The 15,482-nt window shown below is 40.7% G+C and overlaps 1 protein-coding gene across 13 annotated transcripts in view; it reads right to left on the bottom strand.

The window, feature by feature from the left end:
* RAPGEF4 (Rap guanine nucleotide exchange factor 4) overlaps nt 1–15,482 on the bottom strand; it is a 145,128-nt gene that overhangs the window by 52,638 nt on the left and 77,008 nt on the right. For 10 of the 13 annotated variants that reach the window (XM_071811095.1, XM_071811094.1, XM_071811086.1 and 7 more), the window contains 3 exons: nt 2,670–2,723; nt 2,266–2,372; nt 282–403 (listed from right to left, as the gene is read on the bottom strand). In XM_071811095.1, the coding sequence (XP_071667196.1) occupies nt 282–403; nt 2,266–2,372; nt 2,670–2,723 (283 nt within the window). The remainder of the gene's footprint in view (nt 1–281; nt 404–2,265; nt 2,373–2,669; nt 2,724–15,482) is intronic. The other 3 variants (XM_065841135.2, XM_071811088.1, XM_071811093.1) reach the window with 1 other exon arrangement.

Below are 15,482 nucleotides of genomic sequence, written 5' to 3'. Positions count from 1 at the left end.
GCTCTTGCAATACAATCACAAGCCAGTGTACTCCTAAGTATAATTAAAGTTATTATAAATTATTCATTTGCTTTTCAATATTCTCATAAGTTCAAAAGGTATAATTGGTAGCAAGATTCATGTAATACTGTCTGCATGTTGCACTTATGAATGAAGAGGATGCTCTGCAGCATTTCATTTGGGTTCATGATCCCTTTCTTTTTCATGAAAGAAACCTACAGAGGCACTGATGTCACACATTGCCCATGTTTTAGTCAAGACGGTGATTTTCTTTATCTTACCATGGTTAAGAACACCTTCCTCCAGCAATACTTGCCACATGCCAACAGCCTGGCTTCGTGAATGGACACAAGGACTTTGCTGCATCATCCAGTCAACTAACTCTGTCCCCACACAGCATTGCCTGAAGGACGAATACATAGAGAGAAATGAAGAGGGAGCTAGCCAAGAAAGAGATCACACAGTGTCTGACAAGAACAGTGACATCTTAAAACCTTAGTCCAATTTTCCTACAGACAATACGATGCTACCACATCTATGTATATATGCTTGAAATGCCAGTGAAGGTGGGCAGTGTTTAGAGCATCACCTAGCAGAACAACAAGGGTTTTGTGAAATGCAAAGTTCAGAGGATCAGAGTAAGCCTGTGCCACCTGGTACAAAACCTGTTGCACCAGGGCAACAACCTCCAGCCCAGATTTCTAAGGAAACTTTCTCTGTATACAAGGGATAGAAAAAGCCTCCTATTTTTCAGAATTCTGCATGAAATCAATCATCTAACACTGTAAAAGCTTTGCCAGTGAGAACAACCCCCATAGGAAGACTGTTACAAGGATGTTCCTCCATTTGTAACCAAACTCCAGCCACGCTATATTTGGGGACATTGATTTGTAAGCCTACAGGGTTTCTGAGGCTCCCTCATGCTGGTGCTGGTCACCTCGCAGCTCCGGACTGAGCCAGAGGCAGGCAACAGCAGGCCTCAAGTTCTCGAGAATGCCCAAAGGGGAAGGAGGGGAACCAAAAAGCCACACGGTCACTAAAGAAAATTCTCTGTCATAACACTCCCTAGCTCAGCAGAAGTAAATATGCAATGTGATAAAAAATTTACAAATCTGTAACTGACCACATGGAGATCAGAGAGGAAGCTGGCCAGTCCTGCTAGACAGGCTGTCGTGGCTCCACTCTCCATGCATCACTTTCAGACCCCAAAGAAATAGATAATGCTGAAATTTACCTTAAATAATGCTTTCACTTAAAATCTCATTTTCATGATAAAACTTTCCCTCACCTGGATCCAATCTAAATTTGGACATTCCATACTTAAAAATCCAAGGACAGAACAGTAAGAGATTTTTCTCAGTTATGTATAAGATAAAATCCTGTAGTTGTTTGGACCAGCATTGGTCTTCATTTATCAGACATGCTCTTTTGTTCTTCTAGAACCACGAGCAATGTCATATCATGGTACATTCCGGGTCACCTCACAAGCTCCAAATACCTTGCAACATATTGAATACATTTTGTACTTACCTCAAAAGCCAATCAGCAACATATCGATTTACTTTTTAGAAAAACACATACTCAGATATTTGAAACCATTTTTTATTTAAATATACTCTGAATAATGCATTACATATTTGATTTAAACATTAGACACTAAACCAAGTTGATTGGTTCTTAAGGCAACAGTAGATAGATCCTGGCTCCTTGAAGTCCAATGCTTTTTCTACAATTGCCAGTTATCCCACTTCAGCAAGACAGTGCTGCCACCAGCAGGAAGATAAGAAAGCCTGGCAATACACTGAAAACAAATTAATTTTAAATAGAGCAGGAAATCTGCATAAGGAATGTTCCTCACTAGGTGAATTTTCAGAACTCCACACTGAGCAACACCGCTGTAGCAATCAGTATAGCAACATAATATATTAATGAACTTTCCTATTATCTCTTACTGATATATTAAGAGAACAGAATCTACATTTTAACTTGATATTGCACACAATATTCCAGCTAACTATGCTATTAACTTTGGGAGAGTTTTTGTAAGTGAATGCTCTGTTCACAATCATGGACTCAATTTCCAGTCAAATTACTTCAGAAAAGATTTACCAGGCCCATTAAAAACTGCATAACATCCAGATTCAAATAGCTTCACAGAATAATTTCAGACCTTTTGAGACCTGCAAGTATGGTAAGGCATAAATCACAAATCAGAGGACGGCAGGCATAAAAATTCAGAGACCTCTATACAATCAGCTCACACACCTGTAAGTCTTCAGATGGTATTTACGATCTCTTATCATGTGAGGAGCTCGGGATAGAATTGTATTCCGCAAAATCTTTCCGGCTCTGAGGATCTTTTCTGAAGGAACCTTGGTGATCATAGAGAAAAAAAGGGACTAAGATACACAGATTATAAAATTTCTGCAATCTCTATACTGCCTTCTGCAAAACAAAACACAAGTTCTCTTTTCCCTAAATTTAAAGTCCTTGCACAGATGCTTACTTTTGCAGAGCAATGTAGTATATATTCAGGATTTTAAGTCTCACATAGTTATCACATCTAACAGAAAGCATCACTTCAGCTGATATGTATCACACCATTGGAAATAGGAATTATTTCCATTTGTCTAACGGCCTGGCTCTGCAGCACACCTATGTCCTGTTACCTGTGTAATGGTTTTAGTAGGACGAGGTGGGATGTGAGGTTCAATAGGAGGTGTCTGAAAAATAAAATGAAATTAAATAAATTTTTAAAGGTTGAGCAGTAAAATAAAATAAAGGCTAAAATAAAAAAAAAAATAACAAATAAGTTGTAAAAAAAAAGAATGATGTTCAAATCCAAGCTCTGCTCAGGTGACATGAGAAGAAAAAGCTCTCTGAAGGCATCCTGAAGATAAACTTGGCTCTTAATGCTACTCAGCATTAAAACAGTGACATGACATGTGAAGACGAATAAGAAATACATGTTAAATTTGCCAAAGTATTAATGAAGTGTGCAATGGCCAAACATCACACCAGATCTGGTGCTACGTGGGCACAGCCAGCCCGTCCACTTGCTGATCCTGACCCGCAGTGGGCACAGTCACCTTCCTCCCCCGGTGGCTGCGCCCGCCGCTCCGTCCCCACCACGGAAACCCTCTCCTCCTTCCACACGTCTTTCTGTTCCGGTCTCCTCTCCCTTAGAGCACTGCACAAGAAACGGGAACGAGGAAAGTGCTCTGCTCCCACTGTCTTTTCTAAACTATGATCGGGCTTAGCTGGCGACGCTTTTATAGCCGCTCTCTGAAAGACAAGAGCACACTGGCCACTCACAGAGACCTGAGTAAGGACATTTACAAAGGAGCTGGTGAAGGAAAAAGAAGAGTAAAGCAGGTGACTTGCTTCTGCAAAGGGAAGAGTGAAAGGGAAGGCTATGGGGGCTCTACAAGAGGGAAGTTAAGAAGGCGTTGAGAGAAACAGGAAAACAGGCATGTAAGGAACAGGTGAAAGGAGAGGGGAGAGAAGAAGCACATGGCACAACACAGAGGAAAAAGGAAAGCAGAGGGTTAAAGGACTGCCAAAATGGAGACAAGGCAGAACACGACCGAACTTCAGCAGCCACCTCAGAATGATGGGAAGACATTTTGCTTTGTGTTGACTGGTAGTTAACAGCATGGACCAAATTTAGTCCCAGTGTGAAACGTCAGAAGACATGACACGAGGGCTGACTTTGGCCAGCTTTGTGGGGTTGCTAACAGGGTAGATCATCCCAAACACAGAGGTTTTCAGCATTAACATTAATAAACTCTATATCTGTACATTTATGGATGCACATTTGGGCCATTCAACCAAACACTTCACGAAGGCAATCACAAAACTCCCTACTTAAATCGGGTTGAAGCACAGAAAGTAACAATTTTAGTCTCTCTTCCTTTGAAGATTCACGTATTTATGCATGAGAGCAATACCATGGATTTAAATAGGACTATTCATGTGTATAATTTTATGCACACATTTAATCTCTGGAGAAATAGGCTTTAGATTATAAGCTATAGGGCAATGGCTGCCTTTATTTCTGTGAGTCTTACATCACTGAGCAAGCCATATGCAAACAAACAAATAATAAATAATATAATGAACAACAATAGAGACCAAACATGAGGTCTGTATTTGTCAAGTTATCTGAATCTGCTAAATAAAATCCAAGAACACCTCTTATAAAAATACTTTTTTCTACTCCCCTTGTTAAATAGCTGTAAAGGGATGTTTCTTCTGAGCCTTTAGATAGGAATGAATGCTTTAGATCTACAGCAATTTAGATCTATAGAATCAAATGATGGAGGTGACTTAACTTACTACTCTCAAACGAGAAACGTAGGAAATCCGTACTGCAAAAAACTAAGATGAAATAAAACAAAAGCCAATGAATTGTTTTTTCCATTGACCTCAGCATAGCTCATGTTTGAAGACAGAACAAGTTTCTGTATTTATTGGATTTAAGCATGGCATGTGAGGTTACCAGGGTGACCAGATAAACCTGTGCACTACTGTTGATCCCTTTATTTCCAACTAGGGCACCGAAAAGAATTGCAAGTGACATCTGTTTTCCTGCCGGCTGGCAGGGGATCCAGAAGAAACAAAGGACAAAAGCCACACACATCGAAAGACAGCAGCAGCAACAGCCACCTCACTATGAGGTCTGTTTGTTTTACACCCTCAGTATTTACTGCCATTGGTGATTTAGGGTCTAATCCAAAGCCCGCTGAAATCACCAGGAATTCCCTAATTGACTCAATGGGTTTGGAGTCCAGCATTTGATTCTCCTCCGTGCATTTCAGGAAGCAGAGCATCTTTAGCTCTTACTGGTTCCAAACAACTTCTGATGACTGCCATTTATGACTTTCATACTTGAATATCCCATCTCCAGAAAGTCTAATAGTGCCCTACCTGGTTCACATGGGAGGAAATAAAACATTATAAAAAAACCCAAACCTCCTACAATATTGGGGAAAGTAGAGCCGGTCAGTAAGATACAGCTGAGAATTAGCAGAAGTCCCCGCAGCCCTCCCACACAACACTTCTGCCTTCTATTCCTATTACTCATTTCCAAAAAGTTGCCTTTTTTTTGTAATATGTTATTGATCTGAACTCCTTCAGATCGAAGGTATAGAAAAGAATACCAAAGATGAAGGGCCTTTGCATAGATGACTCTTTCTCCAATACAAAGCACAGAATGACCATACAGCAGGGATAAAGCTGAGCATACAGTATCAGAGCTGCAGGAGTGTATTTCCACGTGGAAAGCAGTCTTGGATAGAGTATCCTAATTCAACTCCATTGGTCTTACTTCTATCTGCAGAAAAGTGTGTCTATGCAGACTGCACCAACCTCTGCTACAATGCTGTTGGTAAAACAATTCACTTGTTGAATGCAGCTTGCTGAAAAACAACCAAGGAGCAACTGGTCAGAGATCCTGTCATGAAAAGGTCCTTTGAAAAGTGTTTTTTGCAAAATTTGAAGGAAAATATACCCCATATTGTAGGAATTTATGTGCTCTGTTAGCCTGGTTGGATCTCTGGAGGAGTCCTATGTGGAACATGCTGATACACTGACCAGCGCTTGTCATCAGAAAAGAACCCATGTCATGATCTCTAGCCAACCCTCCAGGGTGCACAGTATATAAGAAACCTCGCACACACTTCGTGCCACAGAGACTTCTGATGGTTGGGACATGTCACCAGGACTGCGCTCTGTCCAACCCAGACCACCGTCATATCTGCAGAGACCTTACCACGCTCCTCCAGGAGACAAGTGGAAATAGAAATACAATCATCACTACCATGTTGGAAACATTTCAGTCACCTCTTCACTGTCTCCTCACAAATGTATGCAGCAGCTGAGAGCACCAACCTGTGCCCCCCAGCGCTCTCCGCAGGACAGCACAGGCAGCCCAAGAGCAAAGTGCCTGCTCACATCTCCCAACTGGAAGAGTCCCAAACTGACGATGACTGACCTCATGCCAGCTCTGTAGGGGCCTTAGCAACACTTTGGAATCAACAGAGGAGAAATTACCCAGAAAGAGCACTTGTTGCTGCTCTTCATCTCTGTTTACCAAACCATTCAAGTATTTAAAAGGACTGGTAGCCAGTCTAGATAGTCTGAAATTGCATTACCGAAGCATGACCAAACCACCCATGCTCACAAATGACACCCACAGAGTTTCTTAAGAAACATCCATAAACAACACAAGTGGGAAGCAGGCAAGATACAGAGAGAGGAAAACACAGTCACGAGGATGTTTGCAAAATTAGGGAACTTCCACAGAAAGAGGAATTAATCACATTTTAAAAAATCTTCTGAGTTTCATAAAACTACAGCACCTGTAATCTAAATACCTATAGATGTAACTAACTGCAGACTAAGTAAATCAAGGAAAACAGACTAGTAGAAATTCTCACGACCAGTGGTTAAGACAGCACAGTTTTATTCTTGTTTTCTGATCACACGACCTTACACAAATCATTTAATCACACTATTTCATTTTCCCCTTTTTGGAGAGAGGAATACTAATAATTTCTATCTTTGTAAAATGCTTTTAATATTGTCGGCAAATGGGCTACTATCAAAATATTCAAAATAATGATGACTGTTTAAAAATCTGTATTCTTTGAATGTAATACAATGTGAAGACTAAGCTGCATTTTAAACTTCATTTTAAAATTGCTTTTCTTCAGTAATCTACATGTATTAATAGCATAAACAGGAAAATGTGTCCCTCTAAATGTTTAAATACAATCAACGTTGCAAATTTATTTCAGAAAGTTAAATTGAAACTGCATTATTAACACTTCTACAATGTTTCTTTGACAAACTGTAAATGTCCATCCTTTTAACACAAAATGGTTCAGCTATTACCAAAAATGATACTTCACTGTGAATGTCAAAGGGAAAAAGAATATTGAAACAGACTATGACCAGTGCACAAAAACACCCCCAGAACATGCCTAATGATGTCTTATTTTCCTGTCATTTTTTTTATTTCTCTGCCACAATGAAACAGCTGCTATAACTACGCTCCATGCATGGAATAAAATGTCAGAAAATGCTAACTCTGCTGTGAGAATTCCTGATGTTCTGATCGAGGTGTGACTACAGTTGTCATAAGGACTCTCAAGCCAGTGTTACCACAGGTTTCTCTGCTGCTGCATTTTTTTAACCTACAAAAGAATAAAGCCTTTTTTTCATTGTCTCTCACAAAAATTACTGGTTTTATTAGTATCCATGGCTTCAATAGTGTGTTTACCTGAAATCATTTACTTCTTGAGAAACAAAGTATAATGACAAAGATGAAAAAGGACAATAAATATTAGGCAGCAAGGTTACTGGTTTTTAAGATCTGCCTCTCTCATCTGTGCTATAGGTACAGAGCAATTACTCGCAAGGCAAACTGAAGGGAAATTGAAGATTAATGAGCTTCTGGAAGATTTCTTTCACTCGTTTCCAGACACTTTTATAATTTCTACAAACATTTCCCACCTCCAGGTCTCCCAGGAGGAATGCCTCTAGACAAACAGGACTGGGTGGGCTCTCCTGTGCTTCCATCACCCCCAGATGCCCAGAATGCCCCCTGAGAACTAGGTGATGAAATTTTAGATGAAGTGGTGGCTGCCAAAAAATGGCTGGAGTGTGAATTAGGGGGTGAAATTGTGAAGTTATTAAAATCAATGGCAAAACTCTTGACTTTAGTGTAGTCAAAACAGCTCCCAAGCGAGGCAAGAGCACTGCTGCATCCTGGGTGATAGCGGTTCACACATTGTGTGACCCCAGCTAATCATTCCACTTCTGAGTGTTTCAGCTTCTCCATCTGTAAAATGGGGTTGACAGTGTCTATTCATATCTCTGAGAAGTGATGAGAACAAGCAACTGAAAACACTGCTGAATGCTGCAACTGGAATCCAGGAAGCCTAGGTCTACAAATTCATTCGGAGCGTTTTTTTAACACAGAAAGGAAAAGCCAACAAAGGGCTAGAGGGCATTGAAGGTAACCTCCTGAATTCCCTGGGGAGGTCAGCTACAAGGTAAAGACTCTGGCAAGCGGGGAAGAGAAAATTTAAACCCAGTTTATGTTTCTTCTGGTGATTCCATGTTTCTTTTTCCCCAAGTTCAGGACAGTGCGTTGTGTGAACATACATGAAATGAAGAAGCATTGAAGGAGTGCAGCACATCTCCCTCAGATTCCAGCTGCCCTATCTACTTCTTGTTTTTCTTCCAGTCATCCTTTTCAGAAATACATTTTTCCTAAAAATGCAACGGAGAAGGAGTAATCTAACAACATGCAGTACAAAACCTTCTGTTATCATACTTCACAGAAGGAGATTTTTAATAATTTATGTTGATGTTTTCCATCTACCTAGAATGTATTTCCTAAAAAAGGTAAATAGTAGTATATTAAACAGAGGAAAGAAATCCCACACTGATGGCTAGACCAGAACACATAAAAAAAAAAAAAAAGCACAAACATTCAAGCATTTTTTTACTTCAACAGCTTTAAGTGTTCTGTCATAAACATAAAAACCATTCAAGCACTTCTGGTTAATTTACGTATTTGTGCATCAGTGGAAAAGACAAGCATTCTGCTCTCAGCAAATATCCACAAAACAACCTTCTTATCTTCCTTAAAACTTCTATTTCCCATGATGTCTACAAAAAGCTTGCCAAAGCGGAGGGTGCTGATGTGCTGAAACTGCTGCCTACCTATCCTGTCTCATTCAAGTTTCTCAGGCTGTGTAGTTTATATCTGTTGCATGGCTTCCAAAATTGAACTGTAGTTTCATTAGGGTAGCACCTTTCTTCCTAGTGCTTCTGGTGCAAGAGACATCTCCTGTCCCTGAGTGGGACACCTTAGCACCACCACAGCTCTGCTGATGACAATGAACCTTCATGACCAGACAGATCTACCCAAAGCAGAAGGGACCTGGTCACAAGGGACAGCATGCATCTTCTGGGGACAACCCATCAACATCATTACCTCCTCCTGCTATGAGGGCACATCATTATCTGATTCAGTAATGGGCAAAGTTCAACAGCATAAATTCAGGGGGAAAAATACTGGCTATGAAGCGTAAGGGCTTTTCTTTTACATTAAAATTCAACTGTGGTCTCAGACATGTAACTAGCATGAAATGAAACTCATAACTGCTCTATTAGTTAATCAGTTAATTCAGTGTTCTTTACATACTTTAGTGGCAGTAATTGAATTGATTAAAAACAAAGGCATTTGGAATCAAATTATTAGTTCTGAACAACACGGACCAACATGCCCCATTTTTCACATTAATTCCATAATGCAATGAAATAACCAGTAAAGAAAATACAAATATTGTGTTACTGTGTCTCTGTGAAACAGTAGGTATTCCCCAAGAAAACACTAAAAGAATAATACAATTCCTGCCAATCTGAACAAAATATAATCAGCATTGGAACACAGTAAATATTTAAGATTTGTAGATTTGTTCCTTTCCTCCTCCTAACTTCCTACAGAGCTTGCAGCTGCCTAACTTGCTACCATTTAAACCAGACCCGTTCACCTTTTTTCTTACTGTTTTGAATTTCAGCTCACCTTCCATGATACCTAGTGTAGGACAGACATTTCTAAATGTACTCTTCAGCTGCTTCTGCTGGTAAGTGAATTTTTACCGCAACTTGAGAAAAAATTTGCTCCATAAATGCACAAAGAACATTGCAATAATTAACCCAGGACTGAGATGGAGAGGTGAAATTACTCTACCTGACATTTTCCCTAGCTAACCACATCTCTCTACATCCCAATTCACCATAGCACATTTCTGAAAGAGATGACCTCTTTTTACCTCTCTCAGTATATAGCCCAAGCTGTGTAAATTCTGTGATGTCTGGCTTTTAGGGATATCACAGAACGAGCCTGTCCTTGTGAAATGGGAAGGGACCTGCTGTATGTATTTTGTAATTTATCCCCTTTCTCCTCTTTCTTTTTAATGTTGGCGGTAATTCCTGGAACCTCGCTAAAAATATTGCTTTGTCCAGCTCAAATTCTGTAGCTGCCATCTGTCAACCACCCACCTCCTTTTAAAATGTAATCTCAAAATTTTCTTTAGCTTCACTGACTCTTTAGTGACTCTTTGTGGGCTGTACAAAGGATAAGGACTGTTGCGCTGTGTTAAGTAAATCACAGTATGAAAATGTTTGCTGTTCCCGAGAAGCTTAACCACTGTAATCCATACCAGCTTGCCTGGAGATACTGAATGTAAATAGAGGATTTCCAGCTAACTTGGGTTAAACAAATCACAGCATTTCTACAATAATACAGGAACCTTCAGCTTCTTCATGGCAGCTGGTCTAGGAGACTGTCTTGAGGAAAGGAAGATACATCCTCCCCAGAGGAATTTCTGGTGCAGTGAAGTCCAATATTAGTGCAGATTGTCCTGCGCCTGCACTGCCACAAGGTCACCCAGCACTTTCCAGGCAGCAATCCAGAACACTGAGTGTAACACTGAAGAAACCAAACACAGCAGCACTCAGGAGCTCTAGGCAAGGCAATCTCCCGGTTTTCTTATCTTTCCTCCTTCCCCCCGTTTGGACCAGTATACCAAGAAGACAAGAGAGTCATTCTCTTACACAGGCCTGGGATTGCTGTAGAGCAGTGGCTACACATTTACAACATAAGCAATGCCAGAAACCTTGCTGTTACAGTTTTGTGGGACACAGGTTTTCCCAACATTACCCTGGAATCTGCAGCAGCCAACACTGACACTCAGCAAAGGGTGAACTGAGTCGGGGGAAACGAAAGGGAACAGGGGATGTCAGGTTCCTTTATCTTGTGGACCCCTCGAGTTTTGCCAGTCAAGACGCGGGACCTCGTGCAGTTAGTGGCAATAGGCTTTTCTTAGGATAATTTCACAGACTTATTTGGAATAGCTGCCAGAACCCAGCAGTTTGCAGACCATAAGCTGAAAATCCCTCATCTAGACTGGCTTTGAACACAATTAAGGCAACTCAAGAGAAGGGAGAGAGGGAAAGAGAGGGGAACAAATATTTGCCTGGATCTGTATGTGTATTACAGTAATAACAGGAATACATAATACAAATGTATATTTAAACACAAGGGACAGAAATCACACAGATTCATTTGTGATTTAGCAGTGAATTGCAATGGAGCTGTAAGCTGGCCTGATAAAATGATCCTCTGCTATTTGTCCCTCTGCATCCCCCACAGCTTACGTGGGCTGGAACAAGTGCCAGGTTTGGGGCAGAAGAGAGTATCCATCCACAGCTGACAGATCTGGCAGTGCTTTGTGCAGAAGTTAGACATTTAAGGCTGCACAGTTCACAGCAGCCTCAAAAAGCACTGCTGTGGTCCATCTCCTCCTTGAACCCCACATCCAGCCTCTGCCTCGTTGCTTGTGCTGTGCCTGGCCAGAAAGATAATTTTAATCAAAACTGCAGAAAATAAAGTTCCGATAAAAGGTTTATGTGTTTGACAGTTCTGCTCCCTTCTCACCAGGCAAGCAGAAATGTCAGTGTGATGGAGGAGAGGGCACACATAGCTGGATGTAGAGAGAAGAGACTTCAGGAGGAGGACATGGAGGGGGACAGGTGCCCTAGAGTCCCCGTGCAGGTCACTGGAAGCTGCTGTGGGAGGGCAGCCACAGCCCCACGATTCTTCCTGCGGCCAAATGTGCTCTGCTCCCACCACCTTCTGATTGCACAGCCACCCTCTGCTGCCTCAGCTCCTGGTGTCACTGCTGGTCCTCATGTGGCTCTGAGGTGGGCTGGGTTGGGAAACAAGTTTGGGTGAAAAGTCACCAGCAGAGCCATTCTGCAAAGGCAATGAGGGCAGAGTGGCACAAGAGATGTTTCTTTAGCCCCCTCTGATTCATGCGTTTGAAGTCAGCTACTTTAAAGAATGAGGATGGACAAAGCAGTACTGGGAGGTTTACAAAAACTAAATCATAATTCTCCCCTGTTAAGTTACTGGCTCTTCCTTCATCCAGTTCGTATTTAAGGTGGTTGTACAAATTGTTTATATAATTTCATTTCTTAAGATGAAAACAAGTGTGGCTGAGTAATTCTAATTAGAAGCACTGTAACAACTGGTACTGGAAGTGAGCTTGTTTTTTCTTTTTTCTTTTGGAACCTAAAGTATGTATTAATTTCATTTCTCTACTAGTCAACTCAGCTATGCGTATTTGTATCTCCTCATGAACTGCTATCTTTAATTCTAAGACAGCCACATCACCGATGATAAAGCACACAAAGATCAAACACGCTCACAATCTTGTGCCAGGCTTTCTTCCAAAAGGAAACTTACAAAAAGAATTAATAATGGTAAGTCATAAATCATAAATCTTTAAATACCTGAACAGCACTTGCTCCTCAACCATCACTGGAGATAACAGTCCAATTACATTTTAGGCTCTGTCGTAGATCTCTGACATTTTTGCCTCAGCAATTCTAACTGGGAATGGCTCCAAATGAGCACCACAGACCAAATACTCGCTTTGGTGGTGGTGTTCTTTGCATGGAACCAGCACAACAGGCTCCTGATTCCTGACGAGCTAACACAAAAAGGACAAAATCACTGGACAGCTTTTCCCCACTATTTATTAACCTCTCAAATTTTTGTCAACTGTACACATCCAGAAAAAGATGCTGCTAAATGATCAGATGAGACACGTTGACTACTTACTGACTCTGAACTATAATTGACTTTGTGGAATACCAATTTCCAGCATGCACTGTAGGACAGGCAGTCAAAATGCTCTGTGAGAGATGATATGAGTGACTAGAAGGAATCCGATTTTAAGATCCCTGATCCAATTTTTCTGCCAAACTTGAGAAAATAATTACAAGATTCAAAAAAATTCATTTTGCTATTTCAAATATAAGTGCCAAATGTGTTACTTGTATACGCTTGACTTGTCTGAAGACATGAACCTTGAAAAGGACTATCTTTTTTTTCTCAGTATAATTACCCACTCTTTCTGTCTTTCAACTGCACGAGATAAATGGAGCATATGTGCATGTTTTTTATGGGTTGGGACAGAATCACACAAGAGACACAGCCAAGGAGCAAGAGTCATCAAATGTGACTCCACAATATGTATTATCAGAGTGCCCTTGCCAGCACTAGCAGGTAAGGCAATATGCTGTTTCCCCAGACAAGTGGAACTGAGAGTGATGCTCTTCTTGAAAGAAGGTCCCACACCTAATTCACAATATTGTGCATTTTCCAGGAATTTCTGTTATTTTTCCATTATTTATTTTATCTAAACTATGACAGTAATACTTGCTTATTCTACTACTCTGATGAAGGCCAACAGTGTAAGATCCCCTCCAATTGCAAGATTAGCAAAGAAATATATATCCCTTAGTTTTCCATTTGTCTATTGATTTCTGAACTTCTGCCTCCCACTCCCGCTGCCTCTTAGGATTATCACACCAAAAACCAATCACAACAAGCTCCTGTAAGAAAACTCATTTGAAATGTATGAATACATGTGAATCCCAAGCCTTATAACATTCTGAGTAAACCAGCATCTTTGTGTCTGACAGTCACTCCATCTCTTCTGTGACTGCAAGCTCTTTGTAGCAGAGGCCTCCATCCCTTCTTTGCATCGCAGCACCCAGCACATACAAGAACTGGAAAGCTTTAGGATATATATAAATTGCAGTAAGGGCTTACATACAAATTTTTAAAGAGCGAGAGGAGTGGAGAGCACCAAAATAACAACAATAACTGCTTGTGCTTGAGGGGACTCTTCACTCAGACAAAAACTGTGGAGATCATACATATCAATACTCAGATGTAAGAGTCACAGAACTAAAAACTCACATAGTTTAACATTGACTCGAGTATATGGATTGTTCACCTGGTAGCCAAGGAGGTCACCCTCTCTCTCTCTCTCTTTCCCCTGTACTTCTCATTCTTCATCTTTTCACTCCTCCCTCATGATAAAACCCACACTACTCTGATTTGGATCTTTCACAACTACTCAGAAAGTCACTGCAACACTTAACGAAGGACACAGATGCAGACACACTTTTCCAAGCTCAGCTGCATTCCTGAGCAAAGGGCAGTGGTTGCTTCTGGAATGTTTTGCAGCTGTCTCAGGAAAGGGAGGCTCTGTCTTCAGGTGCTGACAATTCAACCGTGCCGTTGGACACTGTTCACTATTTTTACCATTATTCATCTTCTCCCAAGATAAATGTGGCAATTTGCTTATGTTTTAAAACTGAAATACAGTTGCAGATATTTAATCCTCTATCGTTATTTCTCTTAGAAAATGAGGGTAAAATTTAAAACAAGAATTTTACTTTAGGATCTGCAGGTTGCAAAACTCTGCCCTTTTCTGTAAGAGGTTTAATTCATCTACCAAGAGAAGTCTTGCTTCCATCTCTTACCAATCTCACCATCATTGTAGACAGTTCTGTTTATCCTTAGAGCTGTCCTTAGAACCACCACAATGAAAACTCCTCATAGTAGAAAGAAGGGACCATATTTTTCCTGACAAGTTCATGCAAGAGCTTCAAGGACCAGGGATCCTTGAACTGGATCAGGTATGCACTGGAGAGAGAGACTAAGTTATTTTGACACATACAACGGTAAATACACAGCAACCTGGACCAAGGATTCTGTTCTTTCTCTCCACAACGCTACTCATCCATGTATAGTAATAGATCAAATGAGGGTCAGTAATCACATCTGCAGGTTTCATATTGGGACTACTCTGGCTAGTTCTGTATTGGCCCCATTTGAGCTCAGTTGTGTGATTAGGTACAGCAGAAGAAACTGTTGCCAAGAGAAATTGCCATTGGGATCTCCAGAATTCAGGGTACAAAATTAAATCATGAGTCATAGATATTTCCTAGATTACCAGGTAGCTGAATTGGATGACAGAAGATGGGATGGTGCAAGCTTTTCTTTGAGACATTACTATTCCCACTGGCATTTGGAGGGGAAGCCTACAGTTGTGTGTCATCTCCATATGGTGGAACTGGAGATAGCGATGTACCAAAACCTTCTCTGATGGTTCTGCAAGAATTTAGTTTATGCAAAGCCCACTTACGTAAACCAGCAGACCTACTAACAATTTTGTTTACATTAAAGAGCTCTGATGACACATAAAAGACCTTCACATTTTTTGTGAGGTTCATTCCTAACATACGAAAAACGTATTTTTCACAGACTCCTACGCATCTCACACTCCTGCCTTTGTTAACTCTTCTGCCATATGCTGTCACCATGCGACACACTGCCAGGGACTGTATGCACAGGCTCTGCACTAGTCAGATCATTACAGGCTGTGATAATGATTGAGCCCTGAGCACTTCCACTTAGAGTAAAATGAAGAAACTGAACAGATCTCTAAACAAATTACTTTCATACATGTGAAATTGGTGCCAAAATATCAGAGCAGCCTAAAAGTAATTGGTACAGTTAGGACTGCATGAAGGCATTATCT

Source organism: Patagioenas fasciata, chromosome 7 (genome assembly GCF_037038585.1).
Source record: "Patagioenas fasciata isolate bPatFas1 chromosome 7, bPatFas1.hap1, whole genome shotgun sequence".
NCBI classification, from domain to species: Eukaryota; Metazoa; Chordata; class Aves; order Columbiformes; family Columbidae; genus Patagioenas; species Patagioenas fasciata.
This window is presented reverse-complemented; position numbering and strand designations above follow the sequence as displayed.